The 15,488-nt window shown below is 43.5% G+C and overlaps 1 protein-coding gene across 4 annotated transcripts in view; it reads left to right on the forward strand.

Annotated features, from left to right (window-relative positions):
* nek1 (NIMA-related kinase 1) overlaps positions 1 to 15,488 on the forward strand; it is a 159,887-nt gene that overhangs the window by 114,273 nt on the left and 30,126 nt on the right. For all 4 annotated transcript variants that reach the window (XM_078215147.1, XM_078215149.1, XM_078215148.1 and 1 more), the window contains 7 exons: positions 5,094 to 5,252; positions 5,441 to 5,674; positions 6,235 to 6,349; positions 7,759 to 7,856; positions 9,411 to 9,628; positions 11,300 to 11,451; positions 14,263 to 14,507. In XM_078215147.1, coding sequence (XP_078071273.1) covers positions 5,094 to 5,252; positions 5,441 to 5,674; positions 6,235 to 6,349; positions 7,759 to 7,856; positions 9,411 to 9,628; positions 11,300 to 11,451; positions 14,263 to 14,507 — 1,221 coding nt within the window. The remainder of the gene's footprint in view (positions 1 to 5,093; positions 5,253 to 5,440; positions 5,675 to 6,234; positions 6,350 to 7,758; positions 7,857 to 9,410; positions 9,629 to 11,299; positions 11,452 to 14,262; positions 14,508 to 15,488) is intronic.

Here is a 15,488-nt window from a genome sequence, read left to right on the forward strand (position 1 = left end):
TAGAGCAATGCCCAGTTAAAGCTACATCAGTGATAACCTGACTCAGTATGGGAGCTGGAAGTCATTGTTCTTCCCTTGAAGGCTTGGTATAGTCAAAATGGATGGGTGATGGAGCTCACTGAACACTGACTAGTTGGTCCTTTAGAGGATGAGAAGGGGGGTTTAATAACGGGAAATGAGGAAATAGCCGAGGCATTGAACAGGTATTTTGTGTCGGTCTTCACAGTGCAAGACACACTTAACATGCCAAAAATTAATGACAGGAAGGCTATGGCAAGTGAGGACCTAGAAACTATCATTATCACGAAAGAGGTAGTGTTGGGCAAGCTAATGGGATTAAAGGTAGACAAGTCTCCTGGCCCTGATGGAATGCATCCCAGGGTACTAATGCAGGGAAATTGCAAATGCACTAGTGGTATTTTGCCAAAATTCGCCGGACTCTAAGGTGGTTCTTGCAGATTGGAAAACAGCAAATGTGACGCCACTGTTTTAAAAAGGACGTAGACAAAAGGCGGGTAACGATAGGCCGGTTAGCTTAACTTCTGTAGTAGGGAAAATGCTTGAATCTATCATCAAGGAAGAAATAGCGAGACATCTGGATAGAAATTGTCCCATTGGGAAGACATAGCATGAGTTCATGAAAGGCAGGTCATGTTTAACTAATTTACTGGAATTCTTTGAGGACATTACGAGCATGTTGAAGAATGAGGAACCTGTGGATGTGGATTCGACAAGGTGCCACACCAAAGAGTGCTGCATAAGATAAAAGTGCACGGTGTTACGGATAATGTATTAGCATGGATAGACGATTGGTTAACTAACAGAAAGCAAAAAGTGGGGGTAAATGGGTGTTTTTCTGGTTGGCGATCAGTGACTAGTGGTGTGCCTCAGGGATCAGTGTTGGGACCGCAATTGTTTACAATTTACATAGATGATTTGGAGTTGGGGACCAAGTGTAGTGTGTCGAAGTTCGCAGATGACACTAAGATGAGCGGTAGAGAAAGTGTGCGGAGGACACAAAGTCTGCAAAGGGATATAGATAGTCTAAATGAGTGGGCAAGGGTCTGGCAGATGGAGTACAATGTTGGTAAGTGTGAGGTTATCCATTTTGGTAAGAATAACAGCGAAATGGACTATTATTTAAATGGTAAAAAATTGCAACATGCTGCTGTGCAGAGGGACCTGGATGTCCTTGTGCATGAATTTCAAAAAATTGGTTTGCAGTTGCAGCAGGTAGTTAATAGGGTAAATGGAATTTTGTCCTTCATTGCTAGAGGGATGGAGTTTAATAACAGGGAGGTTATGTTGCAACTGTATAAGGTGCTGGCGAGGCCTCACCTGGAGCTTTGGTCTCTGGGTTGATTCAGTAGTTGAGAGGGTTTGTTTATGAGGAGAGACTGAGTAGACTGGAGCTTTACTTATTGGAATTCAGAAGAATGAGGGGAGATCTTAGAGAAACATATAAGATTATGAAGGGAATAGATAAGTTAGAAGCAGGAAGGTTGTTTCCACTGGCAGGTGAAACCAAAACTAGGGGGCATAGCCTCAAAATAAGGGGTTGCAGATTTAGGACTGAGTTGAAGAGGAACTTCTTCACCCAAAGGGTTGTGAATCTATGGAATTCCTTGTCTGATGAAGCAGTTGAGGCTGCCTTGTTGAATGTTTTTATCTCCACAGAATGTTTTTAAGGCAAAGATAGATTTTTGAATAGTAAGGGAATTAAGGGTTCTGGTGAGCGGGCAGGTATGTGGAGCTGAGTCCACGAAAAGATCAGCCATGATCTTATTGAATGGCGGAACAGGCTCGAGGGGCCAGACGGCCTACTCCTGCTCCTAGAATTGATGTGGAGTGGCCATTACGGAGACTTGGATGTCTCAGGGACAGGACTGGGTGCTTCAGGTGCCGGGTTTTAGATGTTTCAGGAAGGACAGGGAGGGAGGCAAGAGAGGGGGGGGAGTGGCACTGTTGATCAGGGATAGTGTCACGGCTGTAGAGAAGGTGGACGCCGTGGAGGGATTGACTACGGAGTCTCTGTGGGTGGAGGTTAGGAACAGGAAGGGGTCGGTAACTTTGCTGGGTGTTTTCTATAGGCTGCCCAATAGTAACAGAGATGTTGAGGAGCAGATGGGGCAACAGATCCTGGAGAGATGTAGGAATAACAGAGTTGTCGTGATGGGAGATTTTAATTTCCCAAACATAGATTGGAATATCCCTAGGGCTAGGGGTTTGGATGGAGAGGAATTTGTTAGGTGTGTCCAGGAGAGTTTCCTGACACAGTATGTGGATAAGCCTACTAGAGGAGAGGCTGTACTTGATCTGGTGCTGGCTAATGAACCTGGACAGGTGGAGGATCTCTCGGTGGGTGAGCATCTTGGGGATAGCGATCATAATTCTATCTCCTTCACGATAGCATTGGAAAGAGATAGGATCAGGCAGGCTAGGAAAGTGTTTCTCTGGAGTAAAGGGAAATACAGTGTCATCAGGGAGGAAATTAGACGGGTAAATTGGAAGGAGGCATTCTTGGGGAAAAGTACCGAAGGAAAGTGGAGGATTTTCAAGGAATGTTTGTCTGGAGCTCTGCATGACAACGTTCCGATGAGACAGGGGGGTGTTGGTAGGGTACGGGAACCGTGGTGCACGAAGGTTGTGATGAACCTGGTGAATAAGAAAAGAGAGGCGTACAGAAGGTTCAGAGAGCTAGGAGGTGTTAAGGATTTAGAGGAGTATACGGGATGTAGGAAGGAGCTTAAGAAAGAAATTAGGAGAGCGAGAAGGGGTCATGAGAAGGCCTTGGCGGGTAAGATTAAGGAGAATCCCAAGGCTTTCTACAAATATGTCGAGTAAAAGGATGAGATGTGAAGGCATAGGACCCTTAAAAGGTGAAGGGGGAAAAGTTTGTGCGGAACCGTTAGAAATGGCGGAGCTGCTTAATGAATACTTTACCTCGGTATTCACGGTGGAAAGGGATCTGGGTGGTTGTACTGCTGGTTTGCGGTGGACAGAAAGGATCGAGCATGTGGACATAAAGAAAGAGGATGTGTTGGAACTATTGAATGGCATCAAGGTTGGTAAGTCACCGGGACCGGATGGGATGTACCCCAGGTTACTGTGGGAGGCGAGGGAGGAGATTGCGGAGCCTTTGGCGATGATCTTTGCATCGTCGATGGAGACGGGAGAGGTTCCGGAGGATTGGAGGATTGCAGATGTGGTCCCTATATTCAAGAAAGGGAACAGGGACAGCCCGGGAAATTACCGACCGGTGAGTCTAACCTCAGTGGTTGGTAAGTTGATGGAGAGGATCCTGAGAGACAGGATTTATGATCATCTAGAGAAGTTTAGTATGATCAAAAGTAGTCAGCACGGCTTTGTCAAGGGCAGGTCGTGCCTTACGAGCCTGGTTGAGTTCTTTGAAAATGTGACCAAACACATTGACGAAGGAAGAGCGGTGGATGTGGTCTATATGGACTTCAGCAAGGCGTTCGATAAGGTCCCCCATGCAAGACTTCTTGAGAAAGTGAGAGGGCATGGGATCCAAGGGGCTGTTGCCTTGTGGATCCAGAACTGGCTTGCCTGCAGAAGGCAGAGAGTGGCTGTGGAGGGGTCTTTCTCTGCATGGAGGTCAGTGACCAGTGGAGTGCCCCAGGGATCTGTTCTGGGACCCTTGCTGTTTGTCATTTTCATAAATGACCTGGATGAGGAAGTGGAGGGATGGGTTGGTTGATTGGCAATGTCAAACTGGTTTAGTAGTTATATAAGGTAGGTGGTGTTGTGGATAGTTTGGAGGGATGTCAGAAGTTGCAGCGAGACATAGATAGAATGCAAGACTGGGCGGAGAAGTGGCAGATGGACTTCAACCCGGATAAGTGTGTAGTGATCCATTTTGGCAGATCCAATGGGATGAAGCAGCAGTATAATATGAAGGGTACCATTCTTAGCAGTGTAGAGGATCAGAAGGACCTTGGGGTCCGGGTCCATAGGACTCTTAAATCGGCCTCGCAGGTGGAGGATGCGGTCAAGAAGGCGTACGGCGTACTAGCCTTCATTAATCGAGGGATTGAGTTTAGGAGTCGGGAGATAATGCTGCAGCTTTATAGGACCCTGGTTAGACCCCACTTGGAGTACTGCGCGCAGTTCTGGTCACCTCATTACAGGAAAGATGTTGAAGCCATTGAAAGGGTGCAGAGGAGATTTACAAGGATGTTGCCTGGGTTGGGGGGCATGCCTTATGAGGATAGGTTGAGGGAGCTTGGTCTCTTCTCCCTGGAGAGACGAAGGATGAGAGGTGACCTGATAGAGGTTTACAAGATGTTGAGAGGTCTGGATAGGGTAGACTCTGAGGCTATTTCCAAGGGCTGAAATGGTTGCTACGAGAGGACACAGGTTTAAGGTGCTGGGGGGTAGGTACAGAGGAGATGTCAGGGGTAAGTTTTTCACTCAGAGGGTGGTGGGTGAGTGGAATCGGCTGATGTCGGTGGTGGTGGAGGCAAACTCGTTGGGGTCTTTTAAGAGACTTCTGGATGAGTACATGGGATTTAATGGGATTGAGGGCTATAGATAGGCCTAGAGGTGGGGATGTGATCGGCGCAACTTGTGGGCCGAAGGGCCTGTTTGTGCTGTGGCTTTCTATGTTCTATGATGTTTCCACAAGTAAAGGAGACCCAAAAATGACTTTCATATGCTTATGCATTTTTGTGCTCATCTTCTATTTGTATCTAATTGCGACTGCCTTTCATTTATGTCCCTCAATTTTTTGGACTTCTTTCCTTGTGGAAACATCATCTCCATGTCAGTTCTAATCAATAGGATATTCAGGAATAACATCCTTATGCAGAGTATGTTTGAATTTAGGATACTAGAGAATAGTTGAGGTAAGTGACATGGGTACATTTAAGGGAAGGTTAGGTAAATACATGAAGAACAGAGGAATAGAAGGTTCTGCTATGGGGTTAGATAAAGTAGCGATGGGAGGAAGCTTGTGTGGAGGATAAATGACATGTTTCTAGACTACACTGATTTTGTGAAGATTCGCCAACTTGATTAAACAAGGATCTAACCTGCTCATTACCTGTGTATTATTTATTTAAAAAACACAGTTCAGACCTCAGGAGAAGTTATCAAACTGTTCCTTAAAGACGAACCTCGCAAAGTATGGGAGAAAGTACCTTCTGATACCGTTTTAAAAGCTTTAGGTGAAGCAGATCTACAACTTCAGACAGGAATGATGTTGGATGCAACATCTATTCAAAATGATAGTAAGTAACTGAAAAGTTAGTACATCATCTAAAAAAGTACATTTTATGTGAAATTGTCTGGAATCATGAATCTTGATGCATAAACTCATGAGATCTGTGCCAACTTAAAACAATTCTGCTGACCATGCGTGTCAGGATGGGAATCCTAGACGTTCACTTTGCTTTTCGCTCGTTCTGTTTCTACCCAGCGGAAGACCCAACAGCCGAAAATGACCAGACGCTCACAGTGGTCATCGATGCTTCCAACGACACCATTTGTCAAAGATCACTTGATGAAGCTATTCCAAGTTCTGTAACTGCTGCTGACCAGGCTGCCGTGTCAGAAATTAAAACAGCAGATCGCTTGACGGTGGAGACTGTTCAGTCAAGTGAAAAATCTACTCCTGTGTCAAACCTGACGGTGTTTGATGGCAAGTTGGAAGGTAGCTTATTTTGTTGATGCTCTCTTTTGTTAGATGTTACATGAAAACACTATCACGTGTTGTTGAGATGACCAGTACAGATGCATTTAAGAATAAGCCAGATAGCATAAAGAATGTAAGGATGTACTGATAGGGGTTGGATGGAGTCGGATGGCGGGTATGTGGTAACTGTAGTCTCACTTAGGTTTCGTCAAATCGAAAAAATTGCGAATTAGTTGGTCGCTTAAGCTTAGGACTGTTGTGATGCTGTCCAGTTGCTTGTTTGTCGATGAGACTAAGGCAATTCACAGTGTCTCTCCTTTTTGCAGAATGTTTGGCATGCATTACCTAAATATATTTAATGTATTGACAAAGTTGAGCAAATTCCAAACCTATTCGGGAGCCCTAAAGGCTTATGTGTCTGCATTTGATGCTTGAATATCACAACCTCAAAATTCCTTTTTTTTTGAGGAGTTGGTGGTGCTAAAATTAAGAGCATTCCCCATTCCTAAATAGCAGTTAATGAAACTGTTGAAACTTGAGTGATTAATTACCTCACAATGTTTCCGTACTTCCTGCAGAAATAGAGGACTTGGAAACTGAGGCACTAGAAGAAGGAGAGCGGATGAGTAGAGATCAAGTCCCCGTGGCCCCAATTACTGTTGGTGCCTGGGAAGAAGAGAGGAACGCAGAAAGGTGAATGGAAATAGATGGCTTTTCCTCAGGTGTTGTGTGCAGTTGGGTTTCTGGAGGCTTAATGCTCAATGCCCCTTTTCTGATTGCACTGTTGTTTTCATTTTCATGTTCAGGATACTACTGTTAAAAACACAAAATCTTGTTTTTATATAGCACCTTTCACAATCTCGGGATGCCCCCGAGGCACTTTGCAGCCAATTAGGTACTTTAAACTGTGTTAGGACGGAACAAAGCTTGGGTACTCCGGATTACCCACGGATTCCTTACCTATCAAGGAAGGGATCCTTCCTATTAACAGATTTCACTGTTCTGAAATCTTATTTCAACAGCTGAGTTAAACTTTACAATTAAAAATACAAAATAGAGTCACAGAGGTTTACAGCATGGAAACAGGCCCTTCGGCCCAACATGTCCATGCCGCCCTTTTTCTTAAACCACTAAGCTAATCCCAATTGCCCGCATTTGGCCCATATCCCTCTACAGCCATCGTACCCATGTAACTGTCTAAATGCTTTTTAAAAGACAAAATTGTACCTGCCTCTACTACTACCTCTGGCAGCTTGTTCCAGACACTCTCCACCCCGTGTGAAAAAATTGCCCCTCTGGACCCTTTTGTATCTCTCCCCTCTCACCTTAAACCTATGCCCTCTAGTTTTAGACTCCCCTACCTTTGGGAAAAGATATTGACTATCGAGCTGATCTATGCCCCTCATTATTTTATATACCTCTATAAGGTCACCCCTCAGCCTCCTACGCTCCAGAGGAAAAAGTCCCAGTCTATCCAGGTTTTATTTGGTTTGAATTTGACCACATGCTGGAAATACATTCACCGTGTGGAGGTACAATTACCTGAGCTGAATTGACAATTGAAATAATGCAGGTACTGTTATCAGTGCTGTCATCGTACATTGTTGTTTGTACATGTCTGAAACTGAAGAAAGGATGCTTCGTGAGGAAACCACAAGAGAAAATGCTGGAAAATCTCAGCAGGTCTGGCAGCATCGGTAAGGAGAGAAAAGAGCTGACGTTTCGAGTCCAGATGATCCTTTGTGCAAAGCTTTGACAAAGGGTCGTCTGGACTCGAAACGTCAGCTCTTTTCGCTCCTTACCGATGCTGCCAAACCTGCTGAGATTTTCCAGCATTTTCTCTTTTGTTTCAGATTCCAGCATCTGCAGCCATTTGCTTTTATCTTTGTGAGGAAATTCTCGTTTCTGTAACCCGTGACGGTGTCGACAAAATTTGCTGCCACGTTTTTTTCAAAAAGAAATTAGTAAGTTGGGGATGGAGCCTTAATCGCAAGTCAATAATTATTTTGCATGTGAGGACCTGATTTCGGAGGTTTGTATTGCATGCATAAGTGTGCTCTGCCGTTCCCCATGCTGAATCTTGTCTTGTTGTGCACACCCAGATCACTAGATGGGGCTGTCGCTCAACCAGAGAAGGCAGAAGAGGACATGATCAAGGCAGAAGGATACGCTGGACTGGAAGAGAGCAAAGTAGATGCTGGTCAGTTCCAAACATGTTTTGTTTTAAACTCGACCGATTTTCTTTCTCTCCTAAGGATGAAGAAACTTCCGTTTTGAATGAGGATGTTACCAAATGCAAATGGCAGCTCTGTCATATGAGGAGAGACTAAGTCAGTTAGGATTATATTCCCTGGAGTTTAGAAGAGTGAGAGGGGATCTCATAGAAACTTATAAAATTCTAATAGGATTAGACAGGGTAGATTCAGAAAGAATGTTCCCGACGGTGGGGGAGTCCAGAACTAGGGGTCATAGGTCATATGGCGGTGGCAGTGGTTCGCACTGCTGCCTCACAGAGCCAGGGACCTGGGTTTGATTCCCGGCTTGGGTCACTGTCTGTGCGGAGTCTGCACGTTCTCTCCGTGTCTGCGTGGGTTTCCTCCGGGTGCTCCGGTTTCCTCCCACAGTCCAGAGACGTGCTGGTTAAGATGCATTGGCCGTGCTAAATTCTCCCTCTGTGTACCCGAATAGGCGCCAGAGTGTGGTGATTAGGGGATTTTCACAGTAACTTCATTGCAGTGTGAATGTAAGCTTACTTGTGACTATAAAATAAACTTTAGGTTGAGATGAGGGGAAATATCATCTCCCAGGGTGGTGAATGTGTGAAATTCACTACCACAGAAAGTAGTTGAGGCCAAAACATTGTCTGATTTCAAGAGGAAATTGGATATAGCTGTTGCAGCTAAAGGGATCAAGGGATATGGGAGGAAGGGGGGATCAGGATATTGAATTTGATGATCATAGAATCATAGAAACACTACAGCACAGAAAGAGGCCATTCAGCCCATCGAGTCTGCACCGACCACAATCCCACCCAGGCCCTACTCCCATATCCCTACATATTTACCCACTAATCCCTCTAACTTACGCATCTCAGGACACTAAGGGCAATTTTAGCATGGCCAATCAACCTAACCCGCACATCTTTGGACTGTGGGAGGAAACCGGAGCACCCGGAGAAAACCCACGCAGACACGAGGAGAATGTGCAAACTCCACACAGACAATGACCCAAGCGCGGAATCGAACCCAGGTCCCTGGAGCTGTGAAGCAGCAGTGCTAACCACTGTGCTACCGTGCCGCCCCAACCATGATCAGCCATGATCATAATGAATGGTGGAACAGGCTCAAAGGACTGAATGGCCTATTCCTGCTTCTAGTTTCTATGTTTCTAAATGATCTTCAATCTTCAACTCCCATGCTCTATTTTGTAATTCAAGCTTGCTCAATTCTAACCTGACTATAAGAGCCTGACTGGCCTTCTATTATTGTTGGGTTCTGTTCTGTTATTTGTGCACTTCTTTGTCAAAACAGCTCTGGTACCTTGTATGGAGGTATTTTCATTCAGTTTCTCATTCTCTCACGACTAGTTTTTGATTGGGATTGTGAAGTTAAATGAATGGCCAGAATTGTGATGTATGGCCTTGCTGTAAATAGATAGAAAATCACAATTTGCATTTCCGAATCATTGATTCGATTTTAGTTAAGCATGTTTTTATGAAATATTGTACTCAAAACCTTCCTTTCCCATCAAACAGAAGGTTGCACCAGTGAAACCCCTCAAAGTGAACCCTTTTTCCAGAAAACGCCATACTCACAGGACAGAACACCAGCTATGTTGTCGAGGGAATCCTCGCAGGAAGAATCGCCAGGATCCAGGCAATTGTTCTGGTCATTATCACCAGCAAATTTCAAAGTCAAACATTCCTTGTTGATTGGGCTGTCGACTGGATTGTTTGATGCAAACAATCCAAAGGTATGGAAAACACTGCGCTTCACTACCCAATGCAGAGGCAATGGTCATGACCTTTAGGGAATCATTAGACACTGCCCGAGGCTCGGGAAGTAGCAAACATAACAATGGCCTTTGATAAAAGGCAGAGGGAATATTGGCTGGCAAGTCGTATTTATAGGAACCCCAAAAAGGGTTGGGAGCCAGATGTCTACAGAGATGGTCAAATAAATACAAGTGAAATACTGCGGATGCTGAAAATGTGACATTACCAACAGAAAATGCTGGGTAAACTCAGGTCTGGCAGCATCTGTGGAGAGAGAAAGAGTTCCGTGTGTATATGACTCCTGTCCAGCTCTGTAGAAGTGTCAAGAAGACTTGAACTGTTAACTCTGTTTCTCTCTCCACAGATGCGGCTGGGTTTATCCAGGATTTTCTGTTTTTATTGCCCAAATAAATGCTGGCCTTACCAGCGCTGTTTCTTCCCATGCATACACGTTTTATAAAAAAGCACAACTTGGTGATAGGGAGCTGGGATTTTTTGAGAGGAAAGTTGTGCCTAAGAAGTTGTTGTGGATCTGACATTTTTGCATTCTAGCACAGCTTCAGATGCTGTGCCACACAAACAATGGTGAGAAAGTATGAAATGGGAAATAAGTATGATTTGATTTGATTTATTATTGTCACATGTATTCGTATCCAGTGAAAAGTATTGTTTCTTGCGCACCATACAGACAGAACATACCGTTCATAAAGAAGGAAAGGAGAGTGTGTAGAATGTAGCGTTACAGTCATAGCTAGGGTGCAAAGAAAGATCAACTTAATGCGAGCTAGGTTCATTCAATGCGCTGGATTGAAGACTGTCTAACCGATGAAAGCGTAGGATTGTAGCTGAATGGATCTGTCCCAGCTTGCTCATCTGTTCAGTTAGCACATTCTGGCGGCATTTCTATTTGCAGAATATATCAATGGTTTAGCCAAGGAGTGGGGAGACAGAGCAGCCAAGAGGCCAGAAACAAAGAACAAAGAAAATTACAGCACAGGATCCGGCCCTCCAAGCCTGCACTGACCATGTTGCCTGACTTAATTAAAACCCCCTACCCTTCCGGGGACCATATCCCTCTATTCCCATCCTATTCATGTACCTGTCAAGATGCCCCTTAAAAGTCGCTACCATATCCATTTCCACTACCTCCCCCGGCAACAAGTTTCAGGCACCCACTACTCTCTGTGTAAAAAATCTGCCTCGTACATCTCCTTTAAACCTTGCCCCTCGCACCTTAAACCTATGCCCCTTAGTAATTGAAAGCACCCTCCATTGGCAAATGACACCAAGTTGGAAATGGTTTGAAATAATAAGGAAAAAGTCAAGTAAATACCAAAGATTTGATGGGTTGGCTGGTCAGTGATTTTCATTTCAGTTTTTTGTCTCTCAAGTTGGAGTTCTGCATGAATAGGAAATGGGCAGTTCACAAGGCAAGAAACCTTTCTCAATTTCAGTTGTTTTTGTTCATGAGAGCAGTGAATGTCCACATATAATTATCGAGTTTCAGGCACTTAATGTAAAAAGTAGAATTCATTGGAAAGACACCTATTTCAATTCCTTTCACCTCCCTCCATCTTCCAGACGTATGCGGGGGTCCCTAAGTTCAGTTCTGAGATGGAACGCACCATGTACTTTGTTTCTTGCTGCAGATGCTCAGGACCTGCTCACTCCCTGACCTCAACAAAATGCTCAAGACTTACGTAGATGATCTTAATGCACCAGATGCCCCGGAGGATAATCTCGAACTGGATGATATAGAAGATGAGCCCAACAAGGATGAGTACCACTCTGATTCAGACACGTATGTTTGCAATTATTTTGATTGCTGTTTTCTGTGCCTTGTCTAGACGCTCTTCAAGGGAGTTTAGCATTTACCGGAATACTTAGGGAAGGTTCTCACACTTTCGACGTTTAGCAAAGTTTTGAGTATATGTTTGAATATAAAATAAACGCAGCTGTCGGATTTGTGCTCATTTTTCAGTTTGACTATTATTTTTATAGTTTTTGATAAACTTTCACTATATTGATCAAATGCATCTTAAGTCATTGTTGGATCAAAGCAAACCAAACACAGCAAACCTGTTAAAATAGGTAATTATCTACTGCATTCTCTCTGCTTTGAAGTGCTGCAGCTGTTGTGTGACATCCATATTGCGACAAGTCTACAGCACAGAGACGGATCATTCTGCCCAGCTGGTATATATTTATGCTTCTCACAAGCCTCCTCCCACCCATCTTGTGCGGTTATCCCGTCAGCATAACCTTCCATTCCCTTCTCGCTGATGTGCTTATCTAACTTCCCCTTAAATGCATTTATGCTATTTTCTGCAACTATCCATTCTGACCACTGAGTAAAAATGTTTCTCCGTGGGCGGCATGATGGCACAGTGGTTAGCACAGGGCCAGGGACCCGGGTTTGCTTCCAGGAGATTAGCGGGGTAAATACGTGCGGTTTAGGGGATGATTCTGGGTAAGATTCTCTTTCGGAGAGTCGGTGCAGACTCGATGGGCTGAATGGCCTCTTTCTGCACTGTAGGGATTATGATTCTATGATTTCCCTGTTGCATTTATTTACCATTCAACCTATCTGCTTCGTAATTCCATCCATTTAGAAATGGACCCTATTGCTTGGTTTGCTTTCTGTTATGGCCTTATTAATCATTTTATAATTTGTGACTGTGCACCACAGAACCCTTTGTCCCTCTACTCCATTTGGGCCAGGATTTTCAAGGCCCTCCTCCATCACTGGAAAACCCACGATGGGGCCGGCAAACCAATTAAATCACTGTTCACATTGGCAGGACTGGAAGATCTCACTGGCATGAAAAGCTAGATAATTCGGGTCTTAGAATCTAAGCTATCTGCTTACTTTATTCTTTCTACCAAAATGTGCCACCTCACTGCTATAATGAAATTAATTTGCCCAGTAGACATCTATTCTGCAAGTTTGTAAACATCTTCTCGTATTCTGTTCCTTTTGTGTTAGCTACACCCTCCAGTTTGGTATCACCTAAAAAGATTTTGGAATATGCTTACGCTTTCTGAGACTAAATCGGTTAATCTAAATTATGAAAAAAAGTCATCCCTTGTGAAACACCAGTTCCCATCTTGAGCTTCTGTTTTGTAACTAACTTGTTTGCTGTTTTGCTACCTGTCCCCAACTGCATATGCTCTGACCTTAGTCATGAATCTACTGTGGTGGTATCTTACCAAAGGACTTTTGAAAATCCAGATATATTACATCTACTTCATAGCCCTTACCTGCGCTCTCTTCTCAAATAATTCAATGATGTAGGTTAAGCATGATTTTCCCTTTTAAAATCTTTACTGGATGGTTCTTAAAATGTTCTTGGTTTCTAGATGTTTTTCAGTTACTTCATTGAGAGGTTCCAGTATCTTTTCCTACCACTGACATTTAGCTAATTGGTCTATAGTTCCTTAGACTTGTTCTATCTGCTTTTAAATACAGGCATTAAATTCACAATTCCCCAATCCTCTGGCATTGTATTTTTTTCTCCGGAACTTTCATATGATATGTGTAATGGTGCTTTTGCTACCTATGCCCTGATTACTGTTAATATGCAGACACACCATTGTTCAGATTAGGGTTTTATCATCTCTAAGTTTGATTCGTTTACCAATTATTTCATGCCTTCTGTCTTTGCAGATGTATACAAAAGTAACAATAGGACTGTTAAGCCTATCCTATGCATCTGGGGATGAAACTTACTCTCCCCAAACATTACTAATGCACATTTTGCATTTTCTGATCTTGCATTTTGACATCTCTCAAACAGCAATGAGTGGCAAATATGTCTGTGTGGGCAACAATGGAGGAACTTTGGACCAGGACACCTGTTGCTTCCTTGAAAATTTAGTAAGACCTTTGGCACTCACTTGAATTACTGGAATAGGCTGACAGACCTTGCCTCCAAAGGAAGGCACCTCCTACAGTATAGGACCCAACCCCCACAACCTTCCACTCCACCACCACCACCACCACCTAGTATGTGTCAGCTAGATTTTGTGGAGCTTAAATGCATAAACTCTTCCTGAGAGGATTACCCAAGAAATATTCAGTTAGCTGCTGGAAATGGGGCAAATAATAAAGGCAGAAAATGCTCAAAATATTCAACAAGTCAGGAGTATCTGTGGTAAGTAACAGTTAAAGTTTCGAGAAGCTGAGCTTTCATCGGAACTGGAATAAGTTAGAGATTTAAGTTTCTCCCCAAGTGCTGAACTGAGGGGCAAGGAAACTACAAAGAGAAAGGTCTTTCATAGGGTAGAGGACAGGAGTGATTTAAATGATGAAAGGGATGCTAATGCAAAAGAAGATTATGGGATGGATAAAGAAACAAAACATGGGTTTAGAGGAAGTGTAAATGTTTACAGCAGAATTATTGCCATTGTCTGCTCTGCAGAAATGTGGGACATAAGGTAGATGAATTCAATGTCAAGGCCATAAGGTTGTAAACTGTCTAAACTGAAAGATGAGCTGCTGTTCCTCGACCTTGTGTTGAACTTCAATGGGATATGCAGGAAGTCAAATCAAGAGGATGGGAGCAGGTTGGACAATTCAAGTTAACGGTGATAAATGCTTTGTGTGTTGCAGTATATTTGGAGAGGGTGATGCAGATGACTTGCAGGAGCTTCAGGCATCGATGGAACGTCTGCTGCAGGAGCAGCGCAGTGAAGAGTTCAGTGAAGAAGAGGAGGAGGAGGTGGCTTCCAATTCAAGCCCTCCCGAAGAAAGTGTCTATAATGCAGAATCCTCAGTGAATGGAGCAGAGGGGGAAGATGATGAAAATCCAGCAAGCAGCAGTGACCAAAGTGGAATTCATGAAGAGTGGCATTCAGGTTATATATGCTGTATTCTTGATGATTACACTATTATGTAGTGTTTGTGAGTGCAGTTTTAGATAGTATACGTAGGGTAGTGCTGATGATTTATTTAACTGAATGTTGGTGATTTTATAATGTTATACACAATGCTGATAAGATGGTGGTAAAGAAATCAATGACTTATAATTGGGGCAAGTGATTTGTCACATCAAATAATTTGTTGTCATTCTGCTCTGTATAAAAAGTGACATTTCCATTATCTTTGGGACTTTTTGCAACAAATTGTAGTTACTACAGTTGTTAATTGTACAAAGAACTATGCAATGTGCAAAGAGTTGTGCAGTCACACAATTCTGCCTTGCACCATATCACTTGCTGTAATTATATATGTAGATATTGAATCCATTGTTGTAAACCAGATCATAGAACATGTTGGACGCACTTGGTCAAAAATGTGATGGTCTACTGTAGCTTAAAAGTAAAGTAAAATTTATTTATTAGTCAAGTAGGCTTACATTAACACTGCAAAGAAGGTACTATGAAAATCCCCTAGTCGCCACACTCCGGCACCTGTTCAGGTACACTGAGGGAGAATTTAGCATGGCCAATGCATCTAACCAGCACGTCTTTCGGACTGTGGGAGGAAACCGGAGCACCCAGAGGAAACTCTCCGTGTGGATGTGTGGAGTTTGCACAATGACCCAAGCCGGGAATTGAACCCGGGTCCCTGGTGCTGTGAGGCAGCAGTGCTAACCACTGTGCTGCCCCTAATGTTGAACATTGAGGGTTCATGTAACTTGGAGCTTTACATTCTAAGAATTTTCACTGTGCTGTAATAGGGTGACCATGCATGTTAGAATTTTGAAGAGGACATCAGCATTAGCTTAATGAGCATCAGTGGTGGTTCATTGAACAAATGGACTATGTGACCTGGCACTGACCCCAGAGGTCTCAAATTTAATCAGCAATCCTTCCGGATTTGCTGACCTCGGCCAT

Source organism: Mustelus asterias, chromosome 6 (assembly GCF_964213995.1).
Source record: "Mustelus asterias chromosome 6, sMusAst1.hap1.1, whole genome shotgun sequence".
Taxonomy (NCBI): Eukaryota; Metazoa; Chordata; class Chondrichthyes; order Carcharhiniformes; family Triakidae; genus Mustelus; species Mustelus asterias.